Raw genomic sequence first — 17,774 nt, 5'->3', positions numbered from 1 at the left:
TGTGATCGGATTAAAGTACTACCGCCGGCTCTTATGGCTTGCCATTAGCTCTGATCCCCAGGCAACTTTATTTATTAACATACAAATAAAATCACATTTCAACACAAATAAAATATCACCATACCAAACTGTGTAGTTAAATGTGGTTTGGGTGATGAAGTGTATGTGATGTGAGGTTTTTGTTATTTTATGTTTGAGATATGGTCTCTTGAAGCCCAATATGGCTATGAACTCGTTATGGACCTGAGGATGATCTTCAGGTCTCCATCCTGCCTCTACCTCCCAAGTGCTGAGGTTACAAGGGTACACCACTATATCTGGCTGTGCTCTATATATCTTAACACACTTAAAATACTGGAGAAGATCTTACAAATTGATAGGACTGTTTTGTGTTTACACCCAGAAGGAAATGCTGCATTTCTGTAAGGGGTTACCCAAAGATTCCATTTTTATCCCACCCTAAACAAGCTTTAACCTTCCTAGCAATCACTGCTCTAGGGATGGATTCAATTCACTGTTCCATAAATGGGTGTCTCAGAAAACAGGTTAGTGTTTTCACATGCCCGTAGGTACTTTAACCTTTTTTTTTTGGGGGGGGCAGTGTTTGACATAATTGACTTTTTTTTTTAAAACAAATCTGTCTAATCATTTTTTTTAAAGATTTATTTATATTTATTATGTACACAGAAGAGGGCACCAGACCAGACTTCATTACAGATGGTTGTGAGCCACCATGTGGTTGCTGGGAAGTGAACACAGGACCTCTGGAAGAGCAGTCAGTGCTCTAACCTCTGAGCCATCTCTCCAGCCCCCATAATTGACTCTTATCTCCTATACTTTCTCTGCTCCAGGCTTCTCTGACACTGCCTGATTTCTGAATGAATTCTCATTGGTTCCAAAGGCCATTGTCCTGCCTTATCTTCTCTATAGTTCATTCTAGGACTTCAACACTGTTTTTTGTTGTTGTTGTTGTTTTGGAGCTGAGGATCGAACCCAGGGCCTTGTGCTTGCTAGGCAAGCGCTCTACCACTGAGCTAAATCCCCCCCCCCCCCCTTTTTTTTTTTTTTTTTTTTTTTTTTTTTACAGATTTATTTATTATGTATACAGTATTCTGCCTGCATGTATGCCTGCAGGCCAGAAGAGGGCGCCAGATCTCATTATAAATGGCTGTGAGCCACCATGTGGTTGCTGGGAATTGAACTCAGGAACTCTGGAAGAGTATACATGGTGTTCTTAACCTCTGAGCCATCTCTCCAGCCTGACTTCAACACTTTTGATGGTTATTACCCCACTTGATCTCCAGCCTGGATCTGTGTGTTCTGGACGCTCCTCTCCTCCTGCCTGTGCCCTCACAGACTCCCCAGCTGATTCCAGGTAGATCCAGTCCTCTGTGCTCACACCCCACTCTCCTTCACCTGAGTTCACTGTCATTCCCAGTCACTCCCAAACTCCCCAGACAGCCTTCTGCCCTCTTCCCGTGTCCCTCGCCCCAGCAGCAAAGTCTGTCGGTTCTGTTTTTTGTGTGGAAGCTGTTTCCTTCTCTTCATTTCCATTAGCAGACTGCGCCCACAGTCCAGGCCACCGTCACTTATACCCAGAGCACCGCAGCAGCCTCCACTCCCTCCACCTGTGTTCATGTCCCCTGTGAATCGCTCTGCACACAGTGGGGAGGACTGTCCCCACGCACCCTTCTACTCCCAGATCCCTAGCTTTGTGACGCCGGTGTCTGCTGTCCAGCTCTCCTCCCTCATGCTGTGCCAGTCTCCCATGTGCTGTGTTTCTGCCCTGGAGATGTTGGCAGTTTAGTCTGTAGAGAGGCAGGTCCCCTCCTTGCTCTAATAAGGTAGTAGCTGGACCTTACCTCTCAGATCATTCCTTGAACACTGTTGCCTTACATGTTGCAGGCAGTCACTGGACATTGCTAATGTGTTTAATGGCTGGTGTTTGGTTTCCTTCCTTCCTTCCTTCATCTGTTCATTCCTTCCTTCCTTCCTTTGCTTGCTTTCTTTTTCTTTCAAACAGGGTCCTACCATATATTCCTGGAATTCCTATGTAGACTAGGCTGGCCAGAGATCTGCCTGCTCCTGTCTCTCGAATGCTGGAATCAGAAACATGCACCACTATACCCAGCTAGTTCTTTTTTCTGAAACAAGGTCTTAACTAGGAAGCCCAGGTTAGCGTGAAACTCACTTTGTAGCCAAGGTTGGCTTTGAACTCAATCCTCCAGACTATCTGCTAAGTACTGGGATTACAGGCATATGCTGCCATACCAGCTTAGATAGTTATGAAATGTCTGAAAGAGGGATGGGAGTGTAGCTCAGTGTTAAGTCCTGCTTAGCATGTATGAGGTCCTGGGTTCAGTTCCCACAGAGGTAGATGATAGATAGATGGATGATAGGTAGGTAGGAAGATAGATAGACAGACATAAATAGATAGATGATAGGTAGATAGATAGATAGATAGATAGATAGATGGATGATAGGTAGGTAGGAAGATAGATGACAGACATAAATAGATAGATGATAGGTAGGTAGGTAGATAGATATAGATAGACAGACGGATGATAAGAAACAGGGAAAGAAGAAAGAGAGAAGTGTATTGGGATGGGGGAGAAGCAGGGGAGGGAGGAGTGAGATGGGAGTAGATGTGCTTCCCTCCTGTGACTTCTGGGCTCCCCTGCCTTCACCAGCCAGTCTGTGCTGGCCTGTCAGGAATGATCTAACTGCTGACAGATAAAAGTTGACTGCCCCCTTAGTCCTAACTCTTGGGGTCCTGTAGCCCACAACATTCATGGCTACTGTTTTCCACGGGCTTCACACTGCTAGGTGCTTCTCAGGCTCTGCTGACTTATGTAGTCACACTGTCCCCTCCCTCCCTCCTCCCCTCCTTCCTTTCCATTGTGCAGTGGGATGAAGTCAGTCATTTGCTCAGAATCCCACAGCTTGTGAATGGAAGAGGCCATTAGGAGCTTTAAGAATTGTGTTGATGGACTGCAGAGATGGCTCAGAGGTTAAGAGCACTGACTGCTCTTCCAGAGGTCCTGAGTTCAATTCCCAGCAACCACATGGTGGCTCACAACCATCTGTAATGAGATCTGGTGCCCTCTTCTGGCCTGGAAGGACACATGCAGGCAGAACACTGTACACAATTTAAAAAAAAAAAGAAAAGAAAAGAAAGAGCTATGTTGCTCTTGCCACATCAGGCCATCCATTATCAGTGGCTATCTCCTAGGTCTGCAAACACATTATCTCCTATCACAGGTAAAAGTGAATCTCTAGTCCAGCCTTGCCTGTGCCCCTCTGCCTCATCCAATTCCTTGTAATTGGCTCTGATTCCCAACCTCTCTCCATTGGATGTTTAATAGACTCAGTTTGATATCCCTTTAAGGTCCCTTTTTCCTTTAAGGTCCTTTTAAGGTCCATTTTCTAGCTAGATTTCTTTTTCAGACATAAATTAGGTCATACTCTAGTGTTTTGGTTATACTTAAAACTGAAACTTGGTGGTGGGGGGTTGTTTATTTGTCTGTTTTTTTGATGAGCGTTCTTACGCATGCTAAGTGCATGTTCTACCACTGGGCTACACACTAACCCTTAGAACTGAAATGTTAGGGGCTGGGGGCACTTTAGTGGTGGAGTGCCTGCCTAGCATGCCCAAGAGTCTGGATGCTATCCCCAGGACTACAAATAAATGGATAAATAAACAGACAAAAAGAAAACCAAAGAAACAGAAACCATGAATCCAGGCCCCGTTCTGGTCCCCGCCCTTTGGTTTCCACAGCCTGCTTTTCTCCTCTGCTGTAGCCATGGCAGCCTGGGGTCTCCTTTACCTTTCCTGTGTTTCCTCTCCACTGTTACACCTAAGTACCTTCAGGCTAGCATTGGCTTTCCCACCAAAACTCCTTGTAGGCCTGGTTCATTTAGCATTTGAAAATGTAACATAAATATTACCTCCTAGAGGGGCTCCCTGTGACCACTGTCTACAGTATCATGCCTGACATACATGTCCTCTCTTTCTAGCCACTTAGCTGCTTTGTTTTTTCCAGGTAGCTGTATGCTTTTTGTTTGTTTGTTTTGTTAATGATCTCTCTGGCATGTAAGTTTCATGAAGGTAGTTTCACCTAGTAAGAACTAAGTATATGTTGTGGGATGAGAGTTGGGTAATTGTTTTATATACTTACTAAAGATTTTCTGTAGGTCAGAGTTGCAACATCTCCGTTCTTGGGCCTTTTGAAAGTTACAGAAATATTGAAAACCCAGGTACCTCTGTGACTCCCAGAGCTGACCCTGATTCTTTCTGCAGCTCCTTCAGAGCACACCAGATCGAGGCTGCGCCCACCAGCTCTGCAGGTGATGGATTCAAGGCAGATCTTGTCTTTAAGGAGATTGAGAAGAAGCTTGAAGAGGTGAGAGAACAGAGCCAGGGGTGGGAGGCACACACTTTCACCTGATGCTGGTGGTAGCTCAAGGTGAAATTGCATGTCATGTGCTGAAATAGTCTGTGTTTCAGAATCCTGGGTGTTTTGTAGGGCTTCTTTGTAATTTTAGTAAGACTGCATTTTGAAAATGTAAACATTTCCAGATTTGTTTTGTTTCTTTTTTGTTTGTTTGTTTTTTGTTTTGTTTTGTTTTTTGAGGCAGAGTTGGTCTGTGTAGCTCTGACTGTCCTGGAACTCTCTGTACACCAGGCTGGCCTCGAACTCACAGAGATCCACCAGCCTCTAACTCCCAAGTGCCGGGATTAAAGGTGTGCGCCACCACCGCCCTGCGTGCATCTCCAGATTTGAGTGTAAAGGCTGTAGTAAATATAATGTTTAAAATCATTTTCCTTTCAGTCTTCTTTGTCAGGAAGATATCCAGTTGTGGGTGTAGTTCAGATATAAGAAACCATATTTTGATATAACCTTTTGTTTTGTCTTGTTGATAGATTGTTGGCCACAAACACACAATAGTCCTTCTGTCTCAGCTCTTGAGTACTGGATTTGACAGTGTAATATCACACTCAGCTTTATAATTTCCTTCTGAATTAAAGAGGTTTTATGGGGTTGAGGATTTAGCTCAGTGGTAGAGCGCTTGCCTAGCAAGCACAAGGCCCTGGGTTCGATCCTCAGCTCAAAAAAAAAAAAAAAAAAAATATCGTTCCAAATGATATTTCAAATAATAAAGTCTACAGGACATCAGCATTCTTTTACTAATTATTATTTTTCTATGATTTGGTTCTTTATTTATCTCACTTGACCCCTCCTACCCAACATAGTAGAGGAAAAACAATCATGGCAATGTATTAAATTGAAATTTTAGTTTTCCTTTCAAACTGTATTATTTCGTTACAATAATCATAGGACTTGGTAGATAAAGAAAACACACATAGAGAATTGTTTTCCTTTGAGACTTCAATGCATATGAGCACTGAATGTGGAAATTCCTGTTGGTAAAACTCTAGAATGTTCAAGGTTATCTTTCTATTTGATCAGCACATTTGAAAGGAATACTGTCTAATAATGCTTATGCTGAAGATGCTTCAGGAATTCTTTTTTTATTATTTATTTATTTATTTTTGGTTTTCCGGGACAGGGTTTCTCTGTAGCTTTGCGCCTTTCCTGGAACTCACTTTGGAGACCACGCTGGCCTCGAACTCGCAGATATCCGCCTGCCTCTGCCTCCTGGGTTCTAGGATTAAAGGAGTGCACCACCACTGCCCAGCTCTTTTTTTAAATTGAGCTGTGAATTTAATTTTTATTTCCTCAATTCTTCCTTTTTGTCTTTTTTTTAATTAAAAGAATTTTTTTATTCATTTTACATACCAACCGTAGATCTCCCTCTTATCCCTCCTCCAGCTCCCCCCAGTCTCCTCCCTCATCCCCTCTTCTAAAAGGGTAAAGTCTCCTATGGGAGGTCAGCAAAGCCTGGTAATTCAGTTGATTCAGAAACCAAGCCCCTTCCCCCTGCGTCAAGGGTGACCAAGGCAATGGTGCATGGATAGATCCTGATCCCACTGCCAGGGTTCCCTCAAACAGACCAAGCTACACAACTGTCTCCCATATGCAGAGGGCCTAGTCTGGTCCCATGTCGATTCCACACCTGTTGGTCTAAAGTTCATGAGTTCCTATGAGCTTGGTTCAGTTGTCTCTGTAGATTTCCCCATCATGATCTTGACCCCCCTTGCTCATAGAGTCCCTTTCCCTCTCTTTGGATTCCCGGAGCTTGGCCTGGTGCTTGGCTGTGGATCTCTGCATCTGCTTCCGTCAGTTACTGGATGAAGGTTCTCTGATGACAGTTAGGGTGTTCACCACTCTGATTACTACGGAGGCACCCTCTCCACTGTTGCTAGCAGTCTAATCTGGGGTCATCCTTGTGGACTCCTGGATTTCCCTAGCACCTGGTTTCTCCCTTACCCCGTAACTTAAGTCTACATGACATCTGACTTCTTTATTACTATGTTTTTATTAGCATATACATATTAGATTTCTTAATGTCATTTTCAAACAAAATTTGTTTTGTTGTTCCTCCTGTCCTCACCCCCCTTTCCTCAGAACCATTTTTAAAGTGGAATTATTTATTGACTTCCCCCACTTTGAACTGTACCTCATATAGTTCATGCTGGCTTCCAACTTTCTGGCCAAGGATGACCTCCCTCCTACCTCTGTGCCCCCTGCTAGGGTTACAGGTGTGCACCACTTTACCCAGCGTCTAGTTGGCAGATTTCAAAGTCTTTTTTTTTTTTTTTATTTGCTACTTCCTTCTTGCAAAAAATAATTCTAATTATTAAAGTTCACAATATACAGGAACACATAAAAAAGGAAAAAAATTTTAGATAGCTTCAGAGATGGTTCAGTGGTTAAGAGCACTGTTTGAAAGAAAAAAAAAAGCCCTGTCTGCTCTTGCAAAGGATGGGGGTTGGGTTCCCAGCACCCACATAATGGCTTGAAACTGTGGTAACTCTAGTTCCAGGGGATTCAGCACCCTCTTCTGGACTTTCCAGGCACCAGGCACATGTGCAGTGTATGCATATTAGAATCTGACACCCTCACACAGACATATTTGCAGGCAAAACACCAGATGCATATAAAATAAGTAAATAATTAATTAAAATATCACATCTAAATCCATTAGCAATATATTATTTTAAAAAACTAAAACCAAATAAGTAAATATTTTTTAAAAAATGAAAATGTCAAATTTTCCCAGAGTTCATTAAAATGTTAGCATACTGAACATTCTACTTGTCATCCCTCATCCTGTATACAAACTTAGAATTTTACATGGCCCTGTATGGTACATGTTGGGTTTATTGTACTCACTATACTTGAAAATCTATTTTTATGTACCATAATTAGTTCTTTTTAAAATTTTTTTTTAAGATTTGTTTATGTGTATGGGTATTTTGCCATCATGAACTGGAATTATGCTGTGTGTGTGTGTGTGTGTGTGTGTGTGTGTGTGTGTGTAAGTGTGAGCTGCCATGTGGGTGCTAGAAATCAAATCCAGGCCCACTACAAGAACAAGTTTTTGTTTGTTTGAAGGATTTATTTATTTATTTTATGTATATGAGTGTTTTGTCTGCATGTATGTCTATATACCAGAAGAGGGCGTTGGATCCCATGGGATTACAGTTATAGATGTTGTGAGCCACCATGTGGGTGCTGGGAATTGAACCCAAGACCTCTGGAAGAACACCTCTTATTGGCTGAGACATCTCTCCAGCACCCCCGTCATTAGTTCTTGATAGATAAAAGTCATCTGAGGGCAATCAAAAAGAGGTACTCTTAGGCAAGATTAGGTATTTATTTCTTTGTTTGAAATGTGAAATCTTTTGGGAAGTCACTATTTTAGATTTTAGACCAGCCAGACACAGTTACAGTCACAGCCACAGTTCAGAGCACACATCTGAGAAGGTGATTAAAATGGGCTGAACTAAACAAAAGGAGTCAGGGCCTTTAGGCTGGCATTCCACTCCTGTTAAAGCCACAGAGGGAAAGGTGAGCACATTGTCTAAGTTCCTTACTGTAGGTCTGAGGACTTCTTAACACCTGACTGCACTGTGGCTAGTGTGCCTTGTGAAAGGACCAGCATTCCCTAGGGTCTTCAGGGGCTGGAACAGAGCCAGGGGCATGGCTCCAGACATGGCAGTGGGACAGGGGCTACAAGACCATCAGGCTGCCATTGTGGGGGATGCCTTCATTCTGTTTTTGTCTGTAGTGTGCTTTGTGGCCATGTATATAGGTCCTTAGCATAGTTTGCACATATGTGCCATAATTTATTAATTGGCCTCTTATTGATGACTATCAGATTATATTCAATTTTGCAAGTGCAACATTGCTGTTGTAAATTTCCTCGTGTACTCCAAGTACTAAGTAGTGTAAATAATTAAGGGCAGAATTGGGTAGTTAAGTGTGTGCATTTTACATTTTAGTCTAGATTGCCAGACTCCCACCAGAAAGAGGAATATAATTTGCAGACTTACCAACAACTCAAGAGAATAACTGCTTTTTTCTCTGCACCTTCTCCAATAGTGTATTGGCTTATTATATAAAAATCTTTGTCAGCTGAGTCAGAAAATGATAGCTCATAACTGTGGTTTGAATGTCTTTCATTATTGAGTGTCCACTGTAAAATGAGGACCTAGTTCAAAGGTCAGTAGAAGATTGGGATAGAGATTACCTGCTGTGGAGTCTGAGGTCAGCCATGGATCCATCATGGAGGACTTCCTTACTGGGGTTAACAATGAGGTGTTGTTTCAGTTTCGCACTGTGCCTTTAGCTGTACAAGCTTAGGCCTCCTGCTTTCTCTAAAATTCTGAACTCCTTCCTAACCTTATCCCTGTCTGTCTGGGCCTTCCCACGATTGTCGGGTTCCTCAGTGTTTGCAGCGCTGGAAGGCGCTAGTCCGGATTCTTTGACAATTAATGCATTTTCCGCCTTAGTGGAGGCAACCTAGCAGGAGGTCGTGTTTCCCTCTTTGTCTTTCTCAGCAATACTCCACTGGTGTTCTTGGAATTCTGTCCCCAGTTTTTGTCCTGTTGCTTTTGCAGCAGCCCCTGCTCCCTGACCTTCACTCCGCCCAGAAAGTGCTTTTCCTCCCGTGAGAGGCACTTAGGACTTCTTGGTAATAATGGTCTCCAGTTTTGCAACTGCATTTTTTTCTTTCAACTCTTACCCACTTTCCCTCCCATTCCAAATGAAAATGTTGTGTTGAGGGAAGAGTGTGGGTTTGTAAGAGAGTCAGGTGGTTTTCCAAATGGTGAGCTCACATCTCTTTCAGTGAGCAGGTAAAGTGAGGCTGCAGGATTCCTTGGGCATCTAAAAGGCAGAACTTCTAAATCCTTGCTGGAGTTTCCCTGTTGTAACTCGGTGCTGTCTGCTCCTGGCTGATCCGAGAGGCGCTGTGCAAGCAGGCCGAGAATAACCAGAAGTAGTCATTCACTGACTGCTGGCCCCAGAAGAAACCTGGCTTGAGTGTGATCTTTAGGACTGAGGGGAAATGTGCCCGTGACTCCTGAGAAAAGTGGGTGCAGACTAAATACTTTAGAACAGCTACTTTGCTGTAAGACCCACGGCCGCTTTCTGGTAGGCTGGAGGGTAATAAGAAAGAAGTAATAAGAAAGGCTAATTTTCTAAGAAAAAGACTGGGGGGTTGGGATTTAGCTCAGGCCCTGGGTTCGGTCCTCAGCTCTGAAAAAACAAAAACAAAAACAAAACCTATTATCACACCCAGCGGACTGACTAATAAGAGGTAACAATCAGTGATGAGGATGTGGAGAAATTTGAACCCCTGCTCACTGTTGGTAGGGTTGGAGTATTGGTGTAACTACTTCAAAAAAAGTTGGCTAGTTCCTTGAAGAGTCAAGCAGCACCCTTCTAACTACCCAGCTAAGGGAAATTAGAGCTGTTGTCCATATAAAAACATGCACACAAATGTCTACAGCAGCATTACTGTCAAACCAAAACGTGGAAACAAGTAAAAGAGGGCTGGGGGGGTCTGGGGAGGGGTCCGGGGAGGGGGCTGAGGAGAGGGCCAGGGAGAGCATTAGGGAGAGGGCTGGGAGGGTTCAGGGGGTTAAGAGCTTGCTGCACAACATGAGGACCCAAGGTGAGATTCCCTGAGCAGAGTACAGCGAGACATCTGACATCCTGGTGTTTGTGGGAAGAAGACTTGTGGGTCCTGGGAGCTTGCTGGCTAGAAACAAACTCAAACATTGAGCTCTAGGTCCAGGGAAAGACCCTGTCTCAAGAAGGTGGCAGCTGGGCATAGTGGAGCATTCCTTGGGAGAATCTCTGTGAGTTTGAGGTTAGCCTGGTCTACACAGAGAGTTCCGGAACTAGCGAGGGCTACATAGAGAGAGAGTCCCTATTACAAAAAACCAAAAAATGAAAATAAAAAAGAAGCAAAGTAGAAAAGCAGGTTCTCCCGTGCCTGCACGAGATCCACATGTGCCTGCACAAGTGAACACCCTCCTCCCGTGTGTGCATATCCACATGTGCCTGCACGAGATCCACATGTGCCTGCATGAGTGAACACCCTCCTCCCGTGTGTGCACAGCAGACACCACAGACACACAGGCACACAATCAACAAAACCGTAAATAAACAAAAGAAGCTACATTCAGTTGACTATTATCTGACCATAGTAAGGAGAGCAGAGAGTGGTCCTGGCTGATACACAATCCAGCATGAACCTTGAGAACATGCTAAGTGAGACAGGCCACTCACAAGAGAACACACCATATGGTTCCGTTTATAGGAAATGTCCAGAATGAGCCAGTTTACAGAAACAAAGTAGCTTTGTGGTTTTCAGAAGCTAGTATCAGAAAATGGTGACCTGCAAATGAGTGTAAGCTTACATGAGAAAATGAGAATGTTCTGAAGTTGGTGATGTTGGGTGGCGCACTGTACGTTAGTCACTCTCCCCGTCTATGTATGTAAACATACTCGAGGCAGCAGTTTAAGGAGAGAAGGATTTATTTTGGTCATGGTTACGAAGGGCACAGTCTGAGCACAGTCTGAGCACAGTGGGAAGGCCGGTGGCAGGATTGTGAGTCACATCACCTCTGCAGCCAGGAGCTTCTAGCAGAGAAGTAGGTGCTGGTATTCAGCCTGTTTCTCTTTCTCTTTCTCTTTTTCTTTTCTTTTTTCTTTCTTTCTTTCTTTCTTTCTTTCTTTCTTTCTTTCTTTCTTTCTTTCTTTCTTTCTTTTTTTTTTTTTTTTTGCTGAGGATCGAACCCAGGGCCTTGTGCTTGCTGGGCAAGCGCTCTACCACTGAGCTAAATCCCCAACCCTTGTTTCTCTTTTTATTTGGTCTGGGATCCTAGCACATAGGATGGTGCCACCTACATCCAGGGTGGGGCTTCTCTCCTCAGTTAAACCTCTGTAAATGCACTCACAGACAGTGAGGTATGTCTTCTAGACAACCCTAATTCCTGCCAGTTGGTAATGAACTGTCATACACATCTTAGAGTATACCCCCAAAAAAGTATACTGTATTTTACCAAAATTTACCAAATTGTGTACTGTAACAGAGTGAATTTTGTAGGATCTAAATTATAACCTCAATTGCTGTTACACCATACACACACACACACACACACAAAAAAAAAAAAAAATGTAAAAAAAATATTTTTCTTTGTAGAATAATAAAAGGGCCAACTGGACATGCTGGCCCATTCCTTAAATCTCAGCATTCAGGAGGCAGAGGCAGAAGCTTATATTAGCTAGAAAAGGTGTATAATATTAGCGGGTCCAGCCTTAATATTCTACACCCCAGGGGCTCAGGAGAGAGAACTGCTAACGGCGAGGACTATTTTCGGGAAATAGAATCTCAGCACATCAAGCTCTATAGTCCACTTGCTTTAATTCCTTTGGGATAACATCCGATATACACAGCTTCAGTTCTGTTCTCGTGCCTAGCTCCTTTCTTGCCTGGTTTCTCTTTATACTTATCTATTGCTCCCTCTAAGTTCTAACTTAAGTCTCTTGTCTTAGTTCTGCCTCATCTGGGTCCTTTTCATCTTGTTCTTACCCAGCTAGTACTTCCCCATCTGACTCTTCCTCATCTTCCATCTCGTCCACACGTACTCTCTGGTCAAAATCCTCCTTATCCCTCTCCGTTCACCACGTTCCATCTAAGTCTCCCAGGAATCCAGTTATAAACCCAAGCAATAGCAAGCCTCTGGTCAAGCAAGGTCACCAGGCTTGAATTCTACATGGTCATAAAGGCAGGTAAGAATTTTCCTTCAGTCAGTGACCACCAGGCTTTCTTTTACAATCCAAAATGGGAGTGCCAAAAGAGGAGGTCAACTGAGTGCTAATGACTGGTTAGTATATCAAAAGGGGATCTATGTGCTCAGTCTAGATTCCTAGAAGTGGTTAGGTGAGAAGTTAGGGGTCTGTTAGTAAGGTTGTATAAGAAAGGAGGGTCTCACCTTAAATTGCACAAGAAATAAAGCTATCACAGGTGTTCTTTTGTATGGTCATGGATGCTTGATAGGCATTTTAGATAAATACACTATTAGTTCTTGGAAGCACACAAGAAAATCATTTTAGGAACCAGCTAATATATATATATACAAAAGCTAAAATATCACTAAGACTCCTTTAGCCATGGCTTGACCTTTGGAGAAGTCCTTGACTTTTCCAAGTAGTAGCTTTGTGATAGTAGCTGAATTCCATTAGGTTTTCCTGCGGCTTGCAGCAGAAAAGTGGATAGATGATCCCCCCCTCTTTTTGATTAGGTTCTCATTATGTAGCCTAGAACTCTTTTTTTTTAAAAGCTCAGGCTGGCCTTGAATCCTCAGTCCTCCTGCCTCAGCAGGATTACAGGCATATGCCATTACATTAATTTCCCACCTCCACCCTGCTGGATTCAGTGACCGACCCTATATAGCCATGGCTGTTTTGGAACTTGCTTATGTAGACCAGGCTAGCCTAGAACTCATAGAGATCCATCTGCCTCTGCCTTTTGAGTGACAGGGTTAAAGGATTACACCACTATGCCCAGCCATCACATCCATTTTAAAAACTATGTGTGGAGAAAAAAGATGGAATTCATACCAGCTGTGATTTTTTTCTTTAGATAAAACTAGAAATGATTTGTATTTTCTTTTTGTTTATCAATATTTGCTCGTTTTTCTGTGTGTTTCTTTTCTAAAGAAAAATATTTCAAAAAAATTAATTGGCTTCCTTTTTAAAAATTCATTTATTTTTGAATTAGTTTATTTTATGTGTGTGAGTGTTTTTGCCTACATGCATGTCTTTGTACCATGTGGGTGTCTGGTGCCCATGGAGGCCAGAAGAGGGGGTTGGATCCCCTGGAACTAGAGTTACAGATGGTTGTGAACTGCTAAGTGGTTGCTACAAATCGAACCTGGGTCCTCTGGAAGAACAGCCACCTTTTAACCACTTAGTCACCTCTCCAGACTCTGGTTTTCTTTTTTTTTTTTTTTAATTAGAGATTTTATTTACAGTTAGAGGCTGTGTCTATGTGCATGATGTGGGGGAGGAGTATATGCTACGACTCCCCTGTGGAGTCAGAGGACAACTTGTGGGGCCTATTCTCTCCTTCAACTTCATAATGGGTTCTGGGGATTAAGCTCGGGGCATCAGGCAAGCATTGAACCATCTGGCCAGCCCGGCTTCTCTTCAGAGCAGCATGCATGTGCCGCTGTCCTCTCTCATTGTCCACCCTGCCAACTGTGCCCCTGTGCTCCCTTTTATTGGATGGCTTTGTCAGCAGTGCAGAATGCTGCCAGCCTGCTTTCTGACCCCCTCACCGCTGCAGTCTGGGTGCCTGCAACAGAGTCGGGGGCCATTTATGTTTCAATGAAGGTGAAGAAAGGGGAGTGGGAACAAAGTGGTATGTGAAGAGGAAGGAAAGGAAAAGGGGAATCTGTCCTCCAGAGATCACTGAGACATCTTCTGTATTAGGTCTGTCCTCCAGAGATCGCTGGGACATCTTCTGTATTAGGTCTGTCCTCCAGAGATCGTTGGGACATCTTCTGTATTAGGTCTGTCCACTAGAGATCATTGGGACATCTTCTGTATTAGGTCTGTCCACCAGAGATCGTTGGGACATCTTCTATATTAGGTCTGTCCTCCAGAGATCGCTGGGACATCTTCTGTATTAGGTCTGTCCTCCAGAGATCGCTGGGACATCTTCTGTATTAGGTCTGTCCACCAGAGATCGTTGGGACATCTTCTGTATTAGGTCTGTCCTCCAGAGATCGTTGGGACGTCTTCTGTATTAGGTCTGTCCGCTAGAGATCACTGGGATGTGTTCTGTATTAGGCTACTGCATTCCTGAGATCCAAAATTAAGAGGCAAATGGAATATTATTTACGTAGTTCCTTCTACTAAGCAGGAATTGAACTTTTAAAAAAATTTTGGTTTTAAAATCACTTTAAGTTTTGATTGTAGGGAACCAAAATCAGGAGTTAAGGAGCTGATTTGGCTCAAAGGCCGGTGTGCCTACACTGAGGCAGGCCAGAATGACTCTCACACTGTTGGAGCAAATGGAGGTCTTTCACCAGAAGACGCTGCCAGCTGCCATGCCTTTGGCCCCTTCTTTCCACCTATACAGCTGTTTCTCAGAGTTGACAGATGGGAGAATTGTTGCCCTGCTTTCTTTCTGACTTCTGAGTAGAGATCCTACTGGAGTCTTGGGACTCTGCCGTCCCTGCTGCTCACATGTACCTGTTAAAATACTTATTTAAAGCCAGAGGAGGAGACATAAGGTAACTCCCTGTGTTCCTTCTGTTTCCAGGAAGGGGAACAGTTCGTGAAGAAAATCGGTGGTATTTTTGCCTTCAAAGTGAAGGATGGCCCTGGGGGCAAAGAAGCCACCTGGGTGGTGGACGTGAAGAATGGCAAAGGATCAGTGATTCCCAACTCAGGTCAGTGCCATGGTAACTTCACTTAGAGTGATGGCAAGTTCACAAGGCTTTCAGCTGGGGAAATCAGAGCGCTTTGGTGTTCCCACAAAGACCTGCCAGGGTAGAGGTTACAAGTCCTTGAAAAGAACTCTTCTACCCTTGGAAGAGATGGAGGTTCAGACCACCCCTGCAAAGTTGGGGGAGCTCCACACAAGAGGTACTAGTCCTAGACTGGGTGCAGACACATCTGGCTTGGATTTCTGGCTTGGTCACTCCAGTTCTGACCTTGGTCTAGTTATTTAACCTTTCTGAGTATATTAGTAGGGTTTCTATTGCTGTGATGAAATACAGTAACCATAAACAACTTGGGGAGGAAAGGGTTTATTCCACTCACAGTTCCATATAACAGTTCATCATCAGAAGCAGGAAGGGCAGGAACTCAAGCAGGGCAGGAATCTGGAGGCAGGAGCTGATGCAGAGGCCATGGAGGAGGCCCCTTTACTGGCTGGCTCCCCGTGGTTGCTCACCCTGCCTTCTTATAGAACCCAGGACCACCAGTCCAGGGTGGCACCACCCATAATGGGCTGGGCCCTCCCCCATCAATCACTAATTAAGAAAATGCTCCACAGGTTTGCCTGCAGCCTGATCTCTTAGCACCATTTTCTTTATCAAGGGTCATCCTTCAGATAACTGTGGATTGACTTAAACTAGCCAGCACACCAAGCATCAGCGGTCTTACCTGTAAATGGCTATAAAGATTGCCTGTTTCACAGAGTGTACGTGAGGCTTGAGAGCATTCTCTCTTGATTAGCTTCAGATCTCATTATCCAGGGCATGGTGGATGACCTCAGGAGATCTGGCTGTGTTCACTAGCTCTACTTTCTCTCATCCAATTCTTTCTTGAACCCATTCCATCTAGCTTTTGTCCAGTCTCCCAAATTTGTTCTTGCTAAGGTCCCTAGTGATTGCCACCTTGCTAGATGCAGTTGTTAGTTCCAGCCTTCATATCACATGTCCAGGGATGTTTTTTTGCTTTGCTTTATTTTACTGGCTGCTCATTTTGGCCTGTTTTGACAATTTCTCCATCTCCTAAGTTCTAGGCATTGGAGTGTTGCAAGGCTTAGTTCTGGTTCATTCACTCCCTGGGGATCTCATGTAGCCTCATGTTTTAAAAACAATTTGCTGTTGACTCCCAGGTTTATGTGTTCACCATGGCCCCACCACTGAATCCAGAGGTGTCTGCATAGCTGTTTAGCTGACAAGTATCTATGGACACCTGTCTTCGGGCGTTTTCTACTGTTATAACAAAACATGGCAGATTGGGCAAATTATAAACTTGGTTGTAAACTTTAGTTATAAACTTAAGTTATAAGTTTAGTTGGCTCCCTTTTTGGAAGCTGGAAACCCAATACTGAGCAGCTGCATCTGGTGAGAGGGTTTTCTTACCCTGGTCTGATCCAGTGGAAGGACAAGGGAGGTTAGCTAAACAGGAGAGACAATGGGAGCTGGACAACACCCTTTTTAGGAGCCTACTCCTGAGGTAATAGACTATCTGTTGCTGAGGGCAGAGACATCATGGCCCTCAGCCCCTTTAAAAGGCTTTACCACTTAATACTGCTACACTAGTGTGGTGATATATTGTGTACCCTAATAAACTTGCCTGAGGATCAGAAGACAGAACAGCCAGCCACTAGTTCTTATCTCTACAAAATCCTCAGCCTAAAGAGAGTTGAGTTCCTGTTTCCTTATGCCTTATAAACCTTTTTCTGCCCTGCTATATAATCCTGGGATTAAAGGGGTATGTGCTTCCCAAGCAAAGGCATGAGATCTCAAGTGCTGGGATTAAAGGTGTGTGCCACCACTGCCTGGCCTGTATGTTTAATCTAGTGGCTGGCTCTGACTCTATCCTCTGATCTTCAGGCAAGTTTATTAGGGTACACAAAATATCACCACACACTGGAAACTAGATTTTAATGTGTTTTAGAGGGCACATTAAACCATGTCAACACCTAACAGATACCGTAAAGGTAGCATGTGTGAAACAGAACTCTGGGCCCCCTGCTTCTCTAGGGCATGTACTCCTGTGGTCTGCCCTCTTCTCAATACGCTGTGTTTTCTTAGTTCCTTAGTCCAAAAGCTGTGAGGTCACCCTTGGCCCAGTTCTTCTCATACTCCATGATCCCATTTTCTCCCACAGCCTGCTGGATCCGAGCTTTGTGTCTCTGTTCCTGTCCTTGTCCCTCACAGTTCTTCCCACAGCAGCCTGATGATCAGAAACCAGAGTCAGATTTGTATCCTTCTCTGCTCAATGCCAGCCTTCAGCTCTAAGCAGAATCAGTTTCCGTGACAACACCCGATGATCTGGCCAGCTTGTTGTCTTGCTGTGTTCTCACTCACTTGCTTTAGTAAGTGGCCTCCTGCTATAGCTTGAGCATGGGGTGTTCTCACTTGGGAACTTCTGACCTGTCCGCCTGGAACCGTCTTCCCCAGAGAGCTTCATCGCCTCGTCTATGCCGGAAGTCTCCTTCCCTGACCACACCTGCTGCTGTTTTCTGCCTTATGCCTCTGTAGTGCTAGTTGCCCTCATTTGCTGCTGCTCTCCCACCCCCGAGTCCATTCTGTGAAAGCAGAGTGCTGCCATGAGGACGCGCCAGTCGGTGAACTAACCACTCAATTTGACTTTTCTATTTGAGGGAATAAAACTTAATTTTCTGGGGACTGTGAAAAGGGACACACACACACACACACACACACACACACACACACACACTCACACATACACACATTCACATTCACACTTACACACATTCACTTTCAGGGTCTCTCTTTCTCATCTCTCTATTTCTTTTCTTACCTCTATCCAGATGTACCCCTTCCATGTGTGTTCTTAATTTTTCCCTTACAGCCTATATAC

The 17,774-nt window shown here is 44.0% G+C and overlaps 1 protein-coding gene across 1 annotated transcript in view; it reads left to right on the top strand.

The window, feature by feature from the left end:
* Scp2 (sterol carrier protein 2) overlaps window positions 1–17,774 on the top strand; it is an 89,748-nt gene that overhangs the window by 58,671 nt on the left and 13,303 nt on the right. Inside the window, exons 13-14 of the mRNA XM_036179096.1 lie at window positions 4,301–4,403; window positions 14,752–14,881. Coding sequence (XP_036034989.1) covers window positions 4,301–4,403; window positions 14,752–14,881 — 233 coding nt within the window. The remainder of the gene's footprint in view (window positions 1–4,300; window positions 4,404–14,751; window positions 14,882–17,774) is intronic.

This window comes from Onychomys torridus, chromosome 2, assembly GCF_903995425.1.
Source record: "Onychomys torridus chromosome 2, mOncTor1.1, whole genome shotgun sequence".
Taxonomy (NCBI): domain Eukaryota; kingdom Metazoa; phylum Chordata; class Mammalia; order Rodentia; family Cricetidae; genus Onychomys; species Onychomys torridus.
The sequence above is the reverse complement of the archived record's forward strand: the minus strand, read 5'-3'. Positions and strand labels throughout refer to the sequence as shown.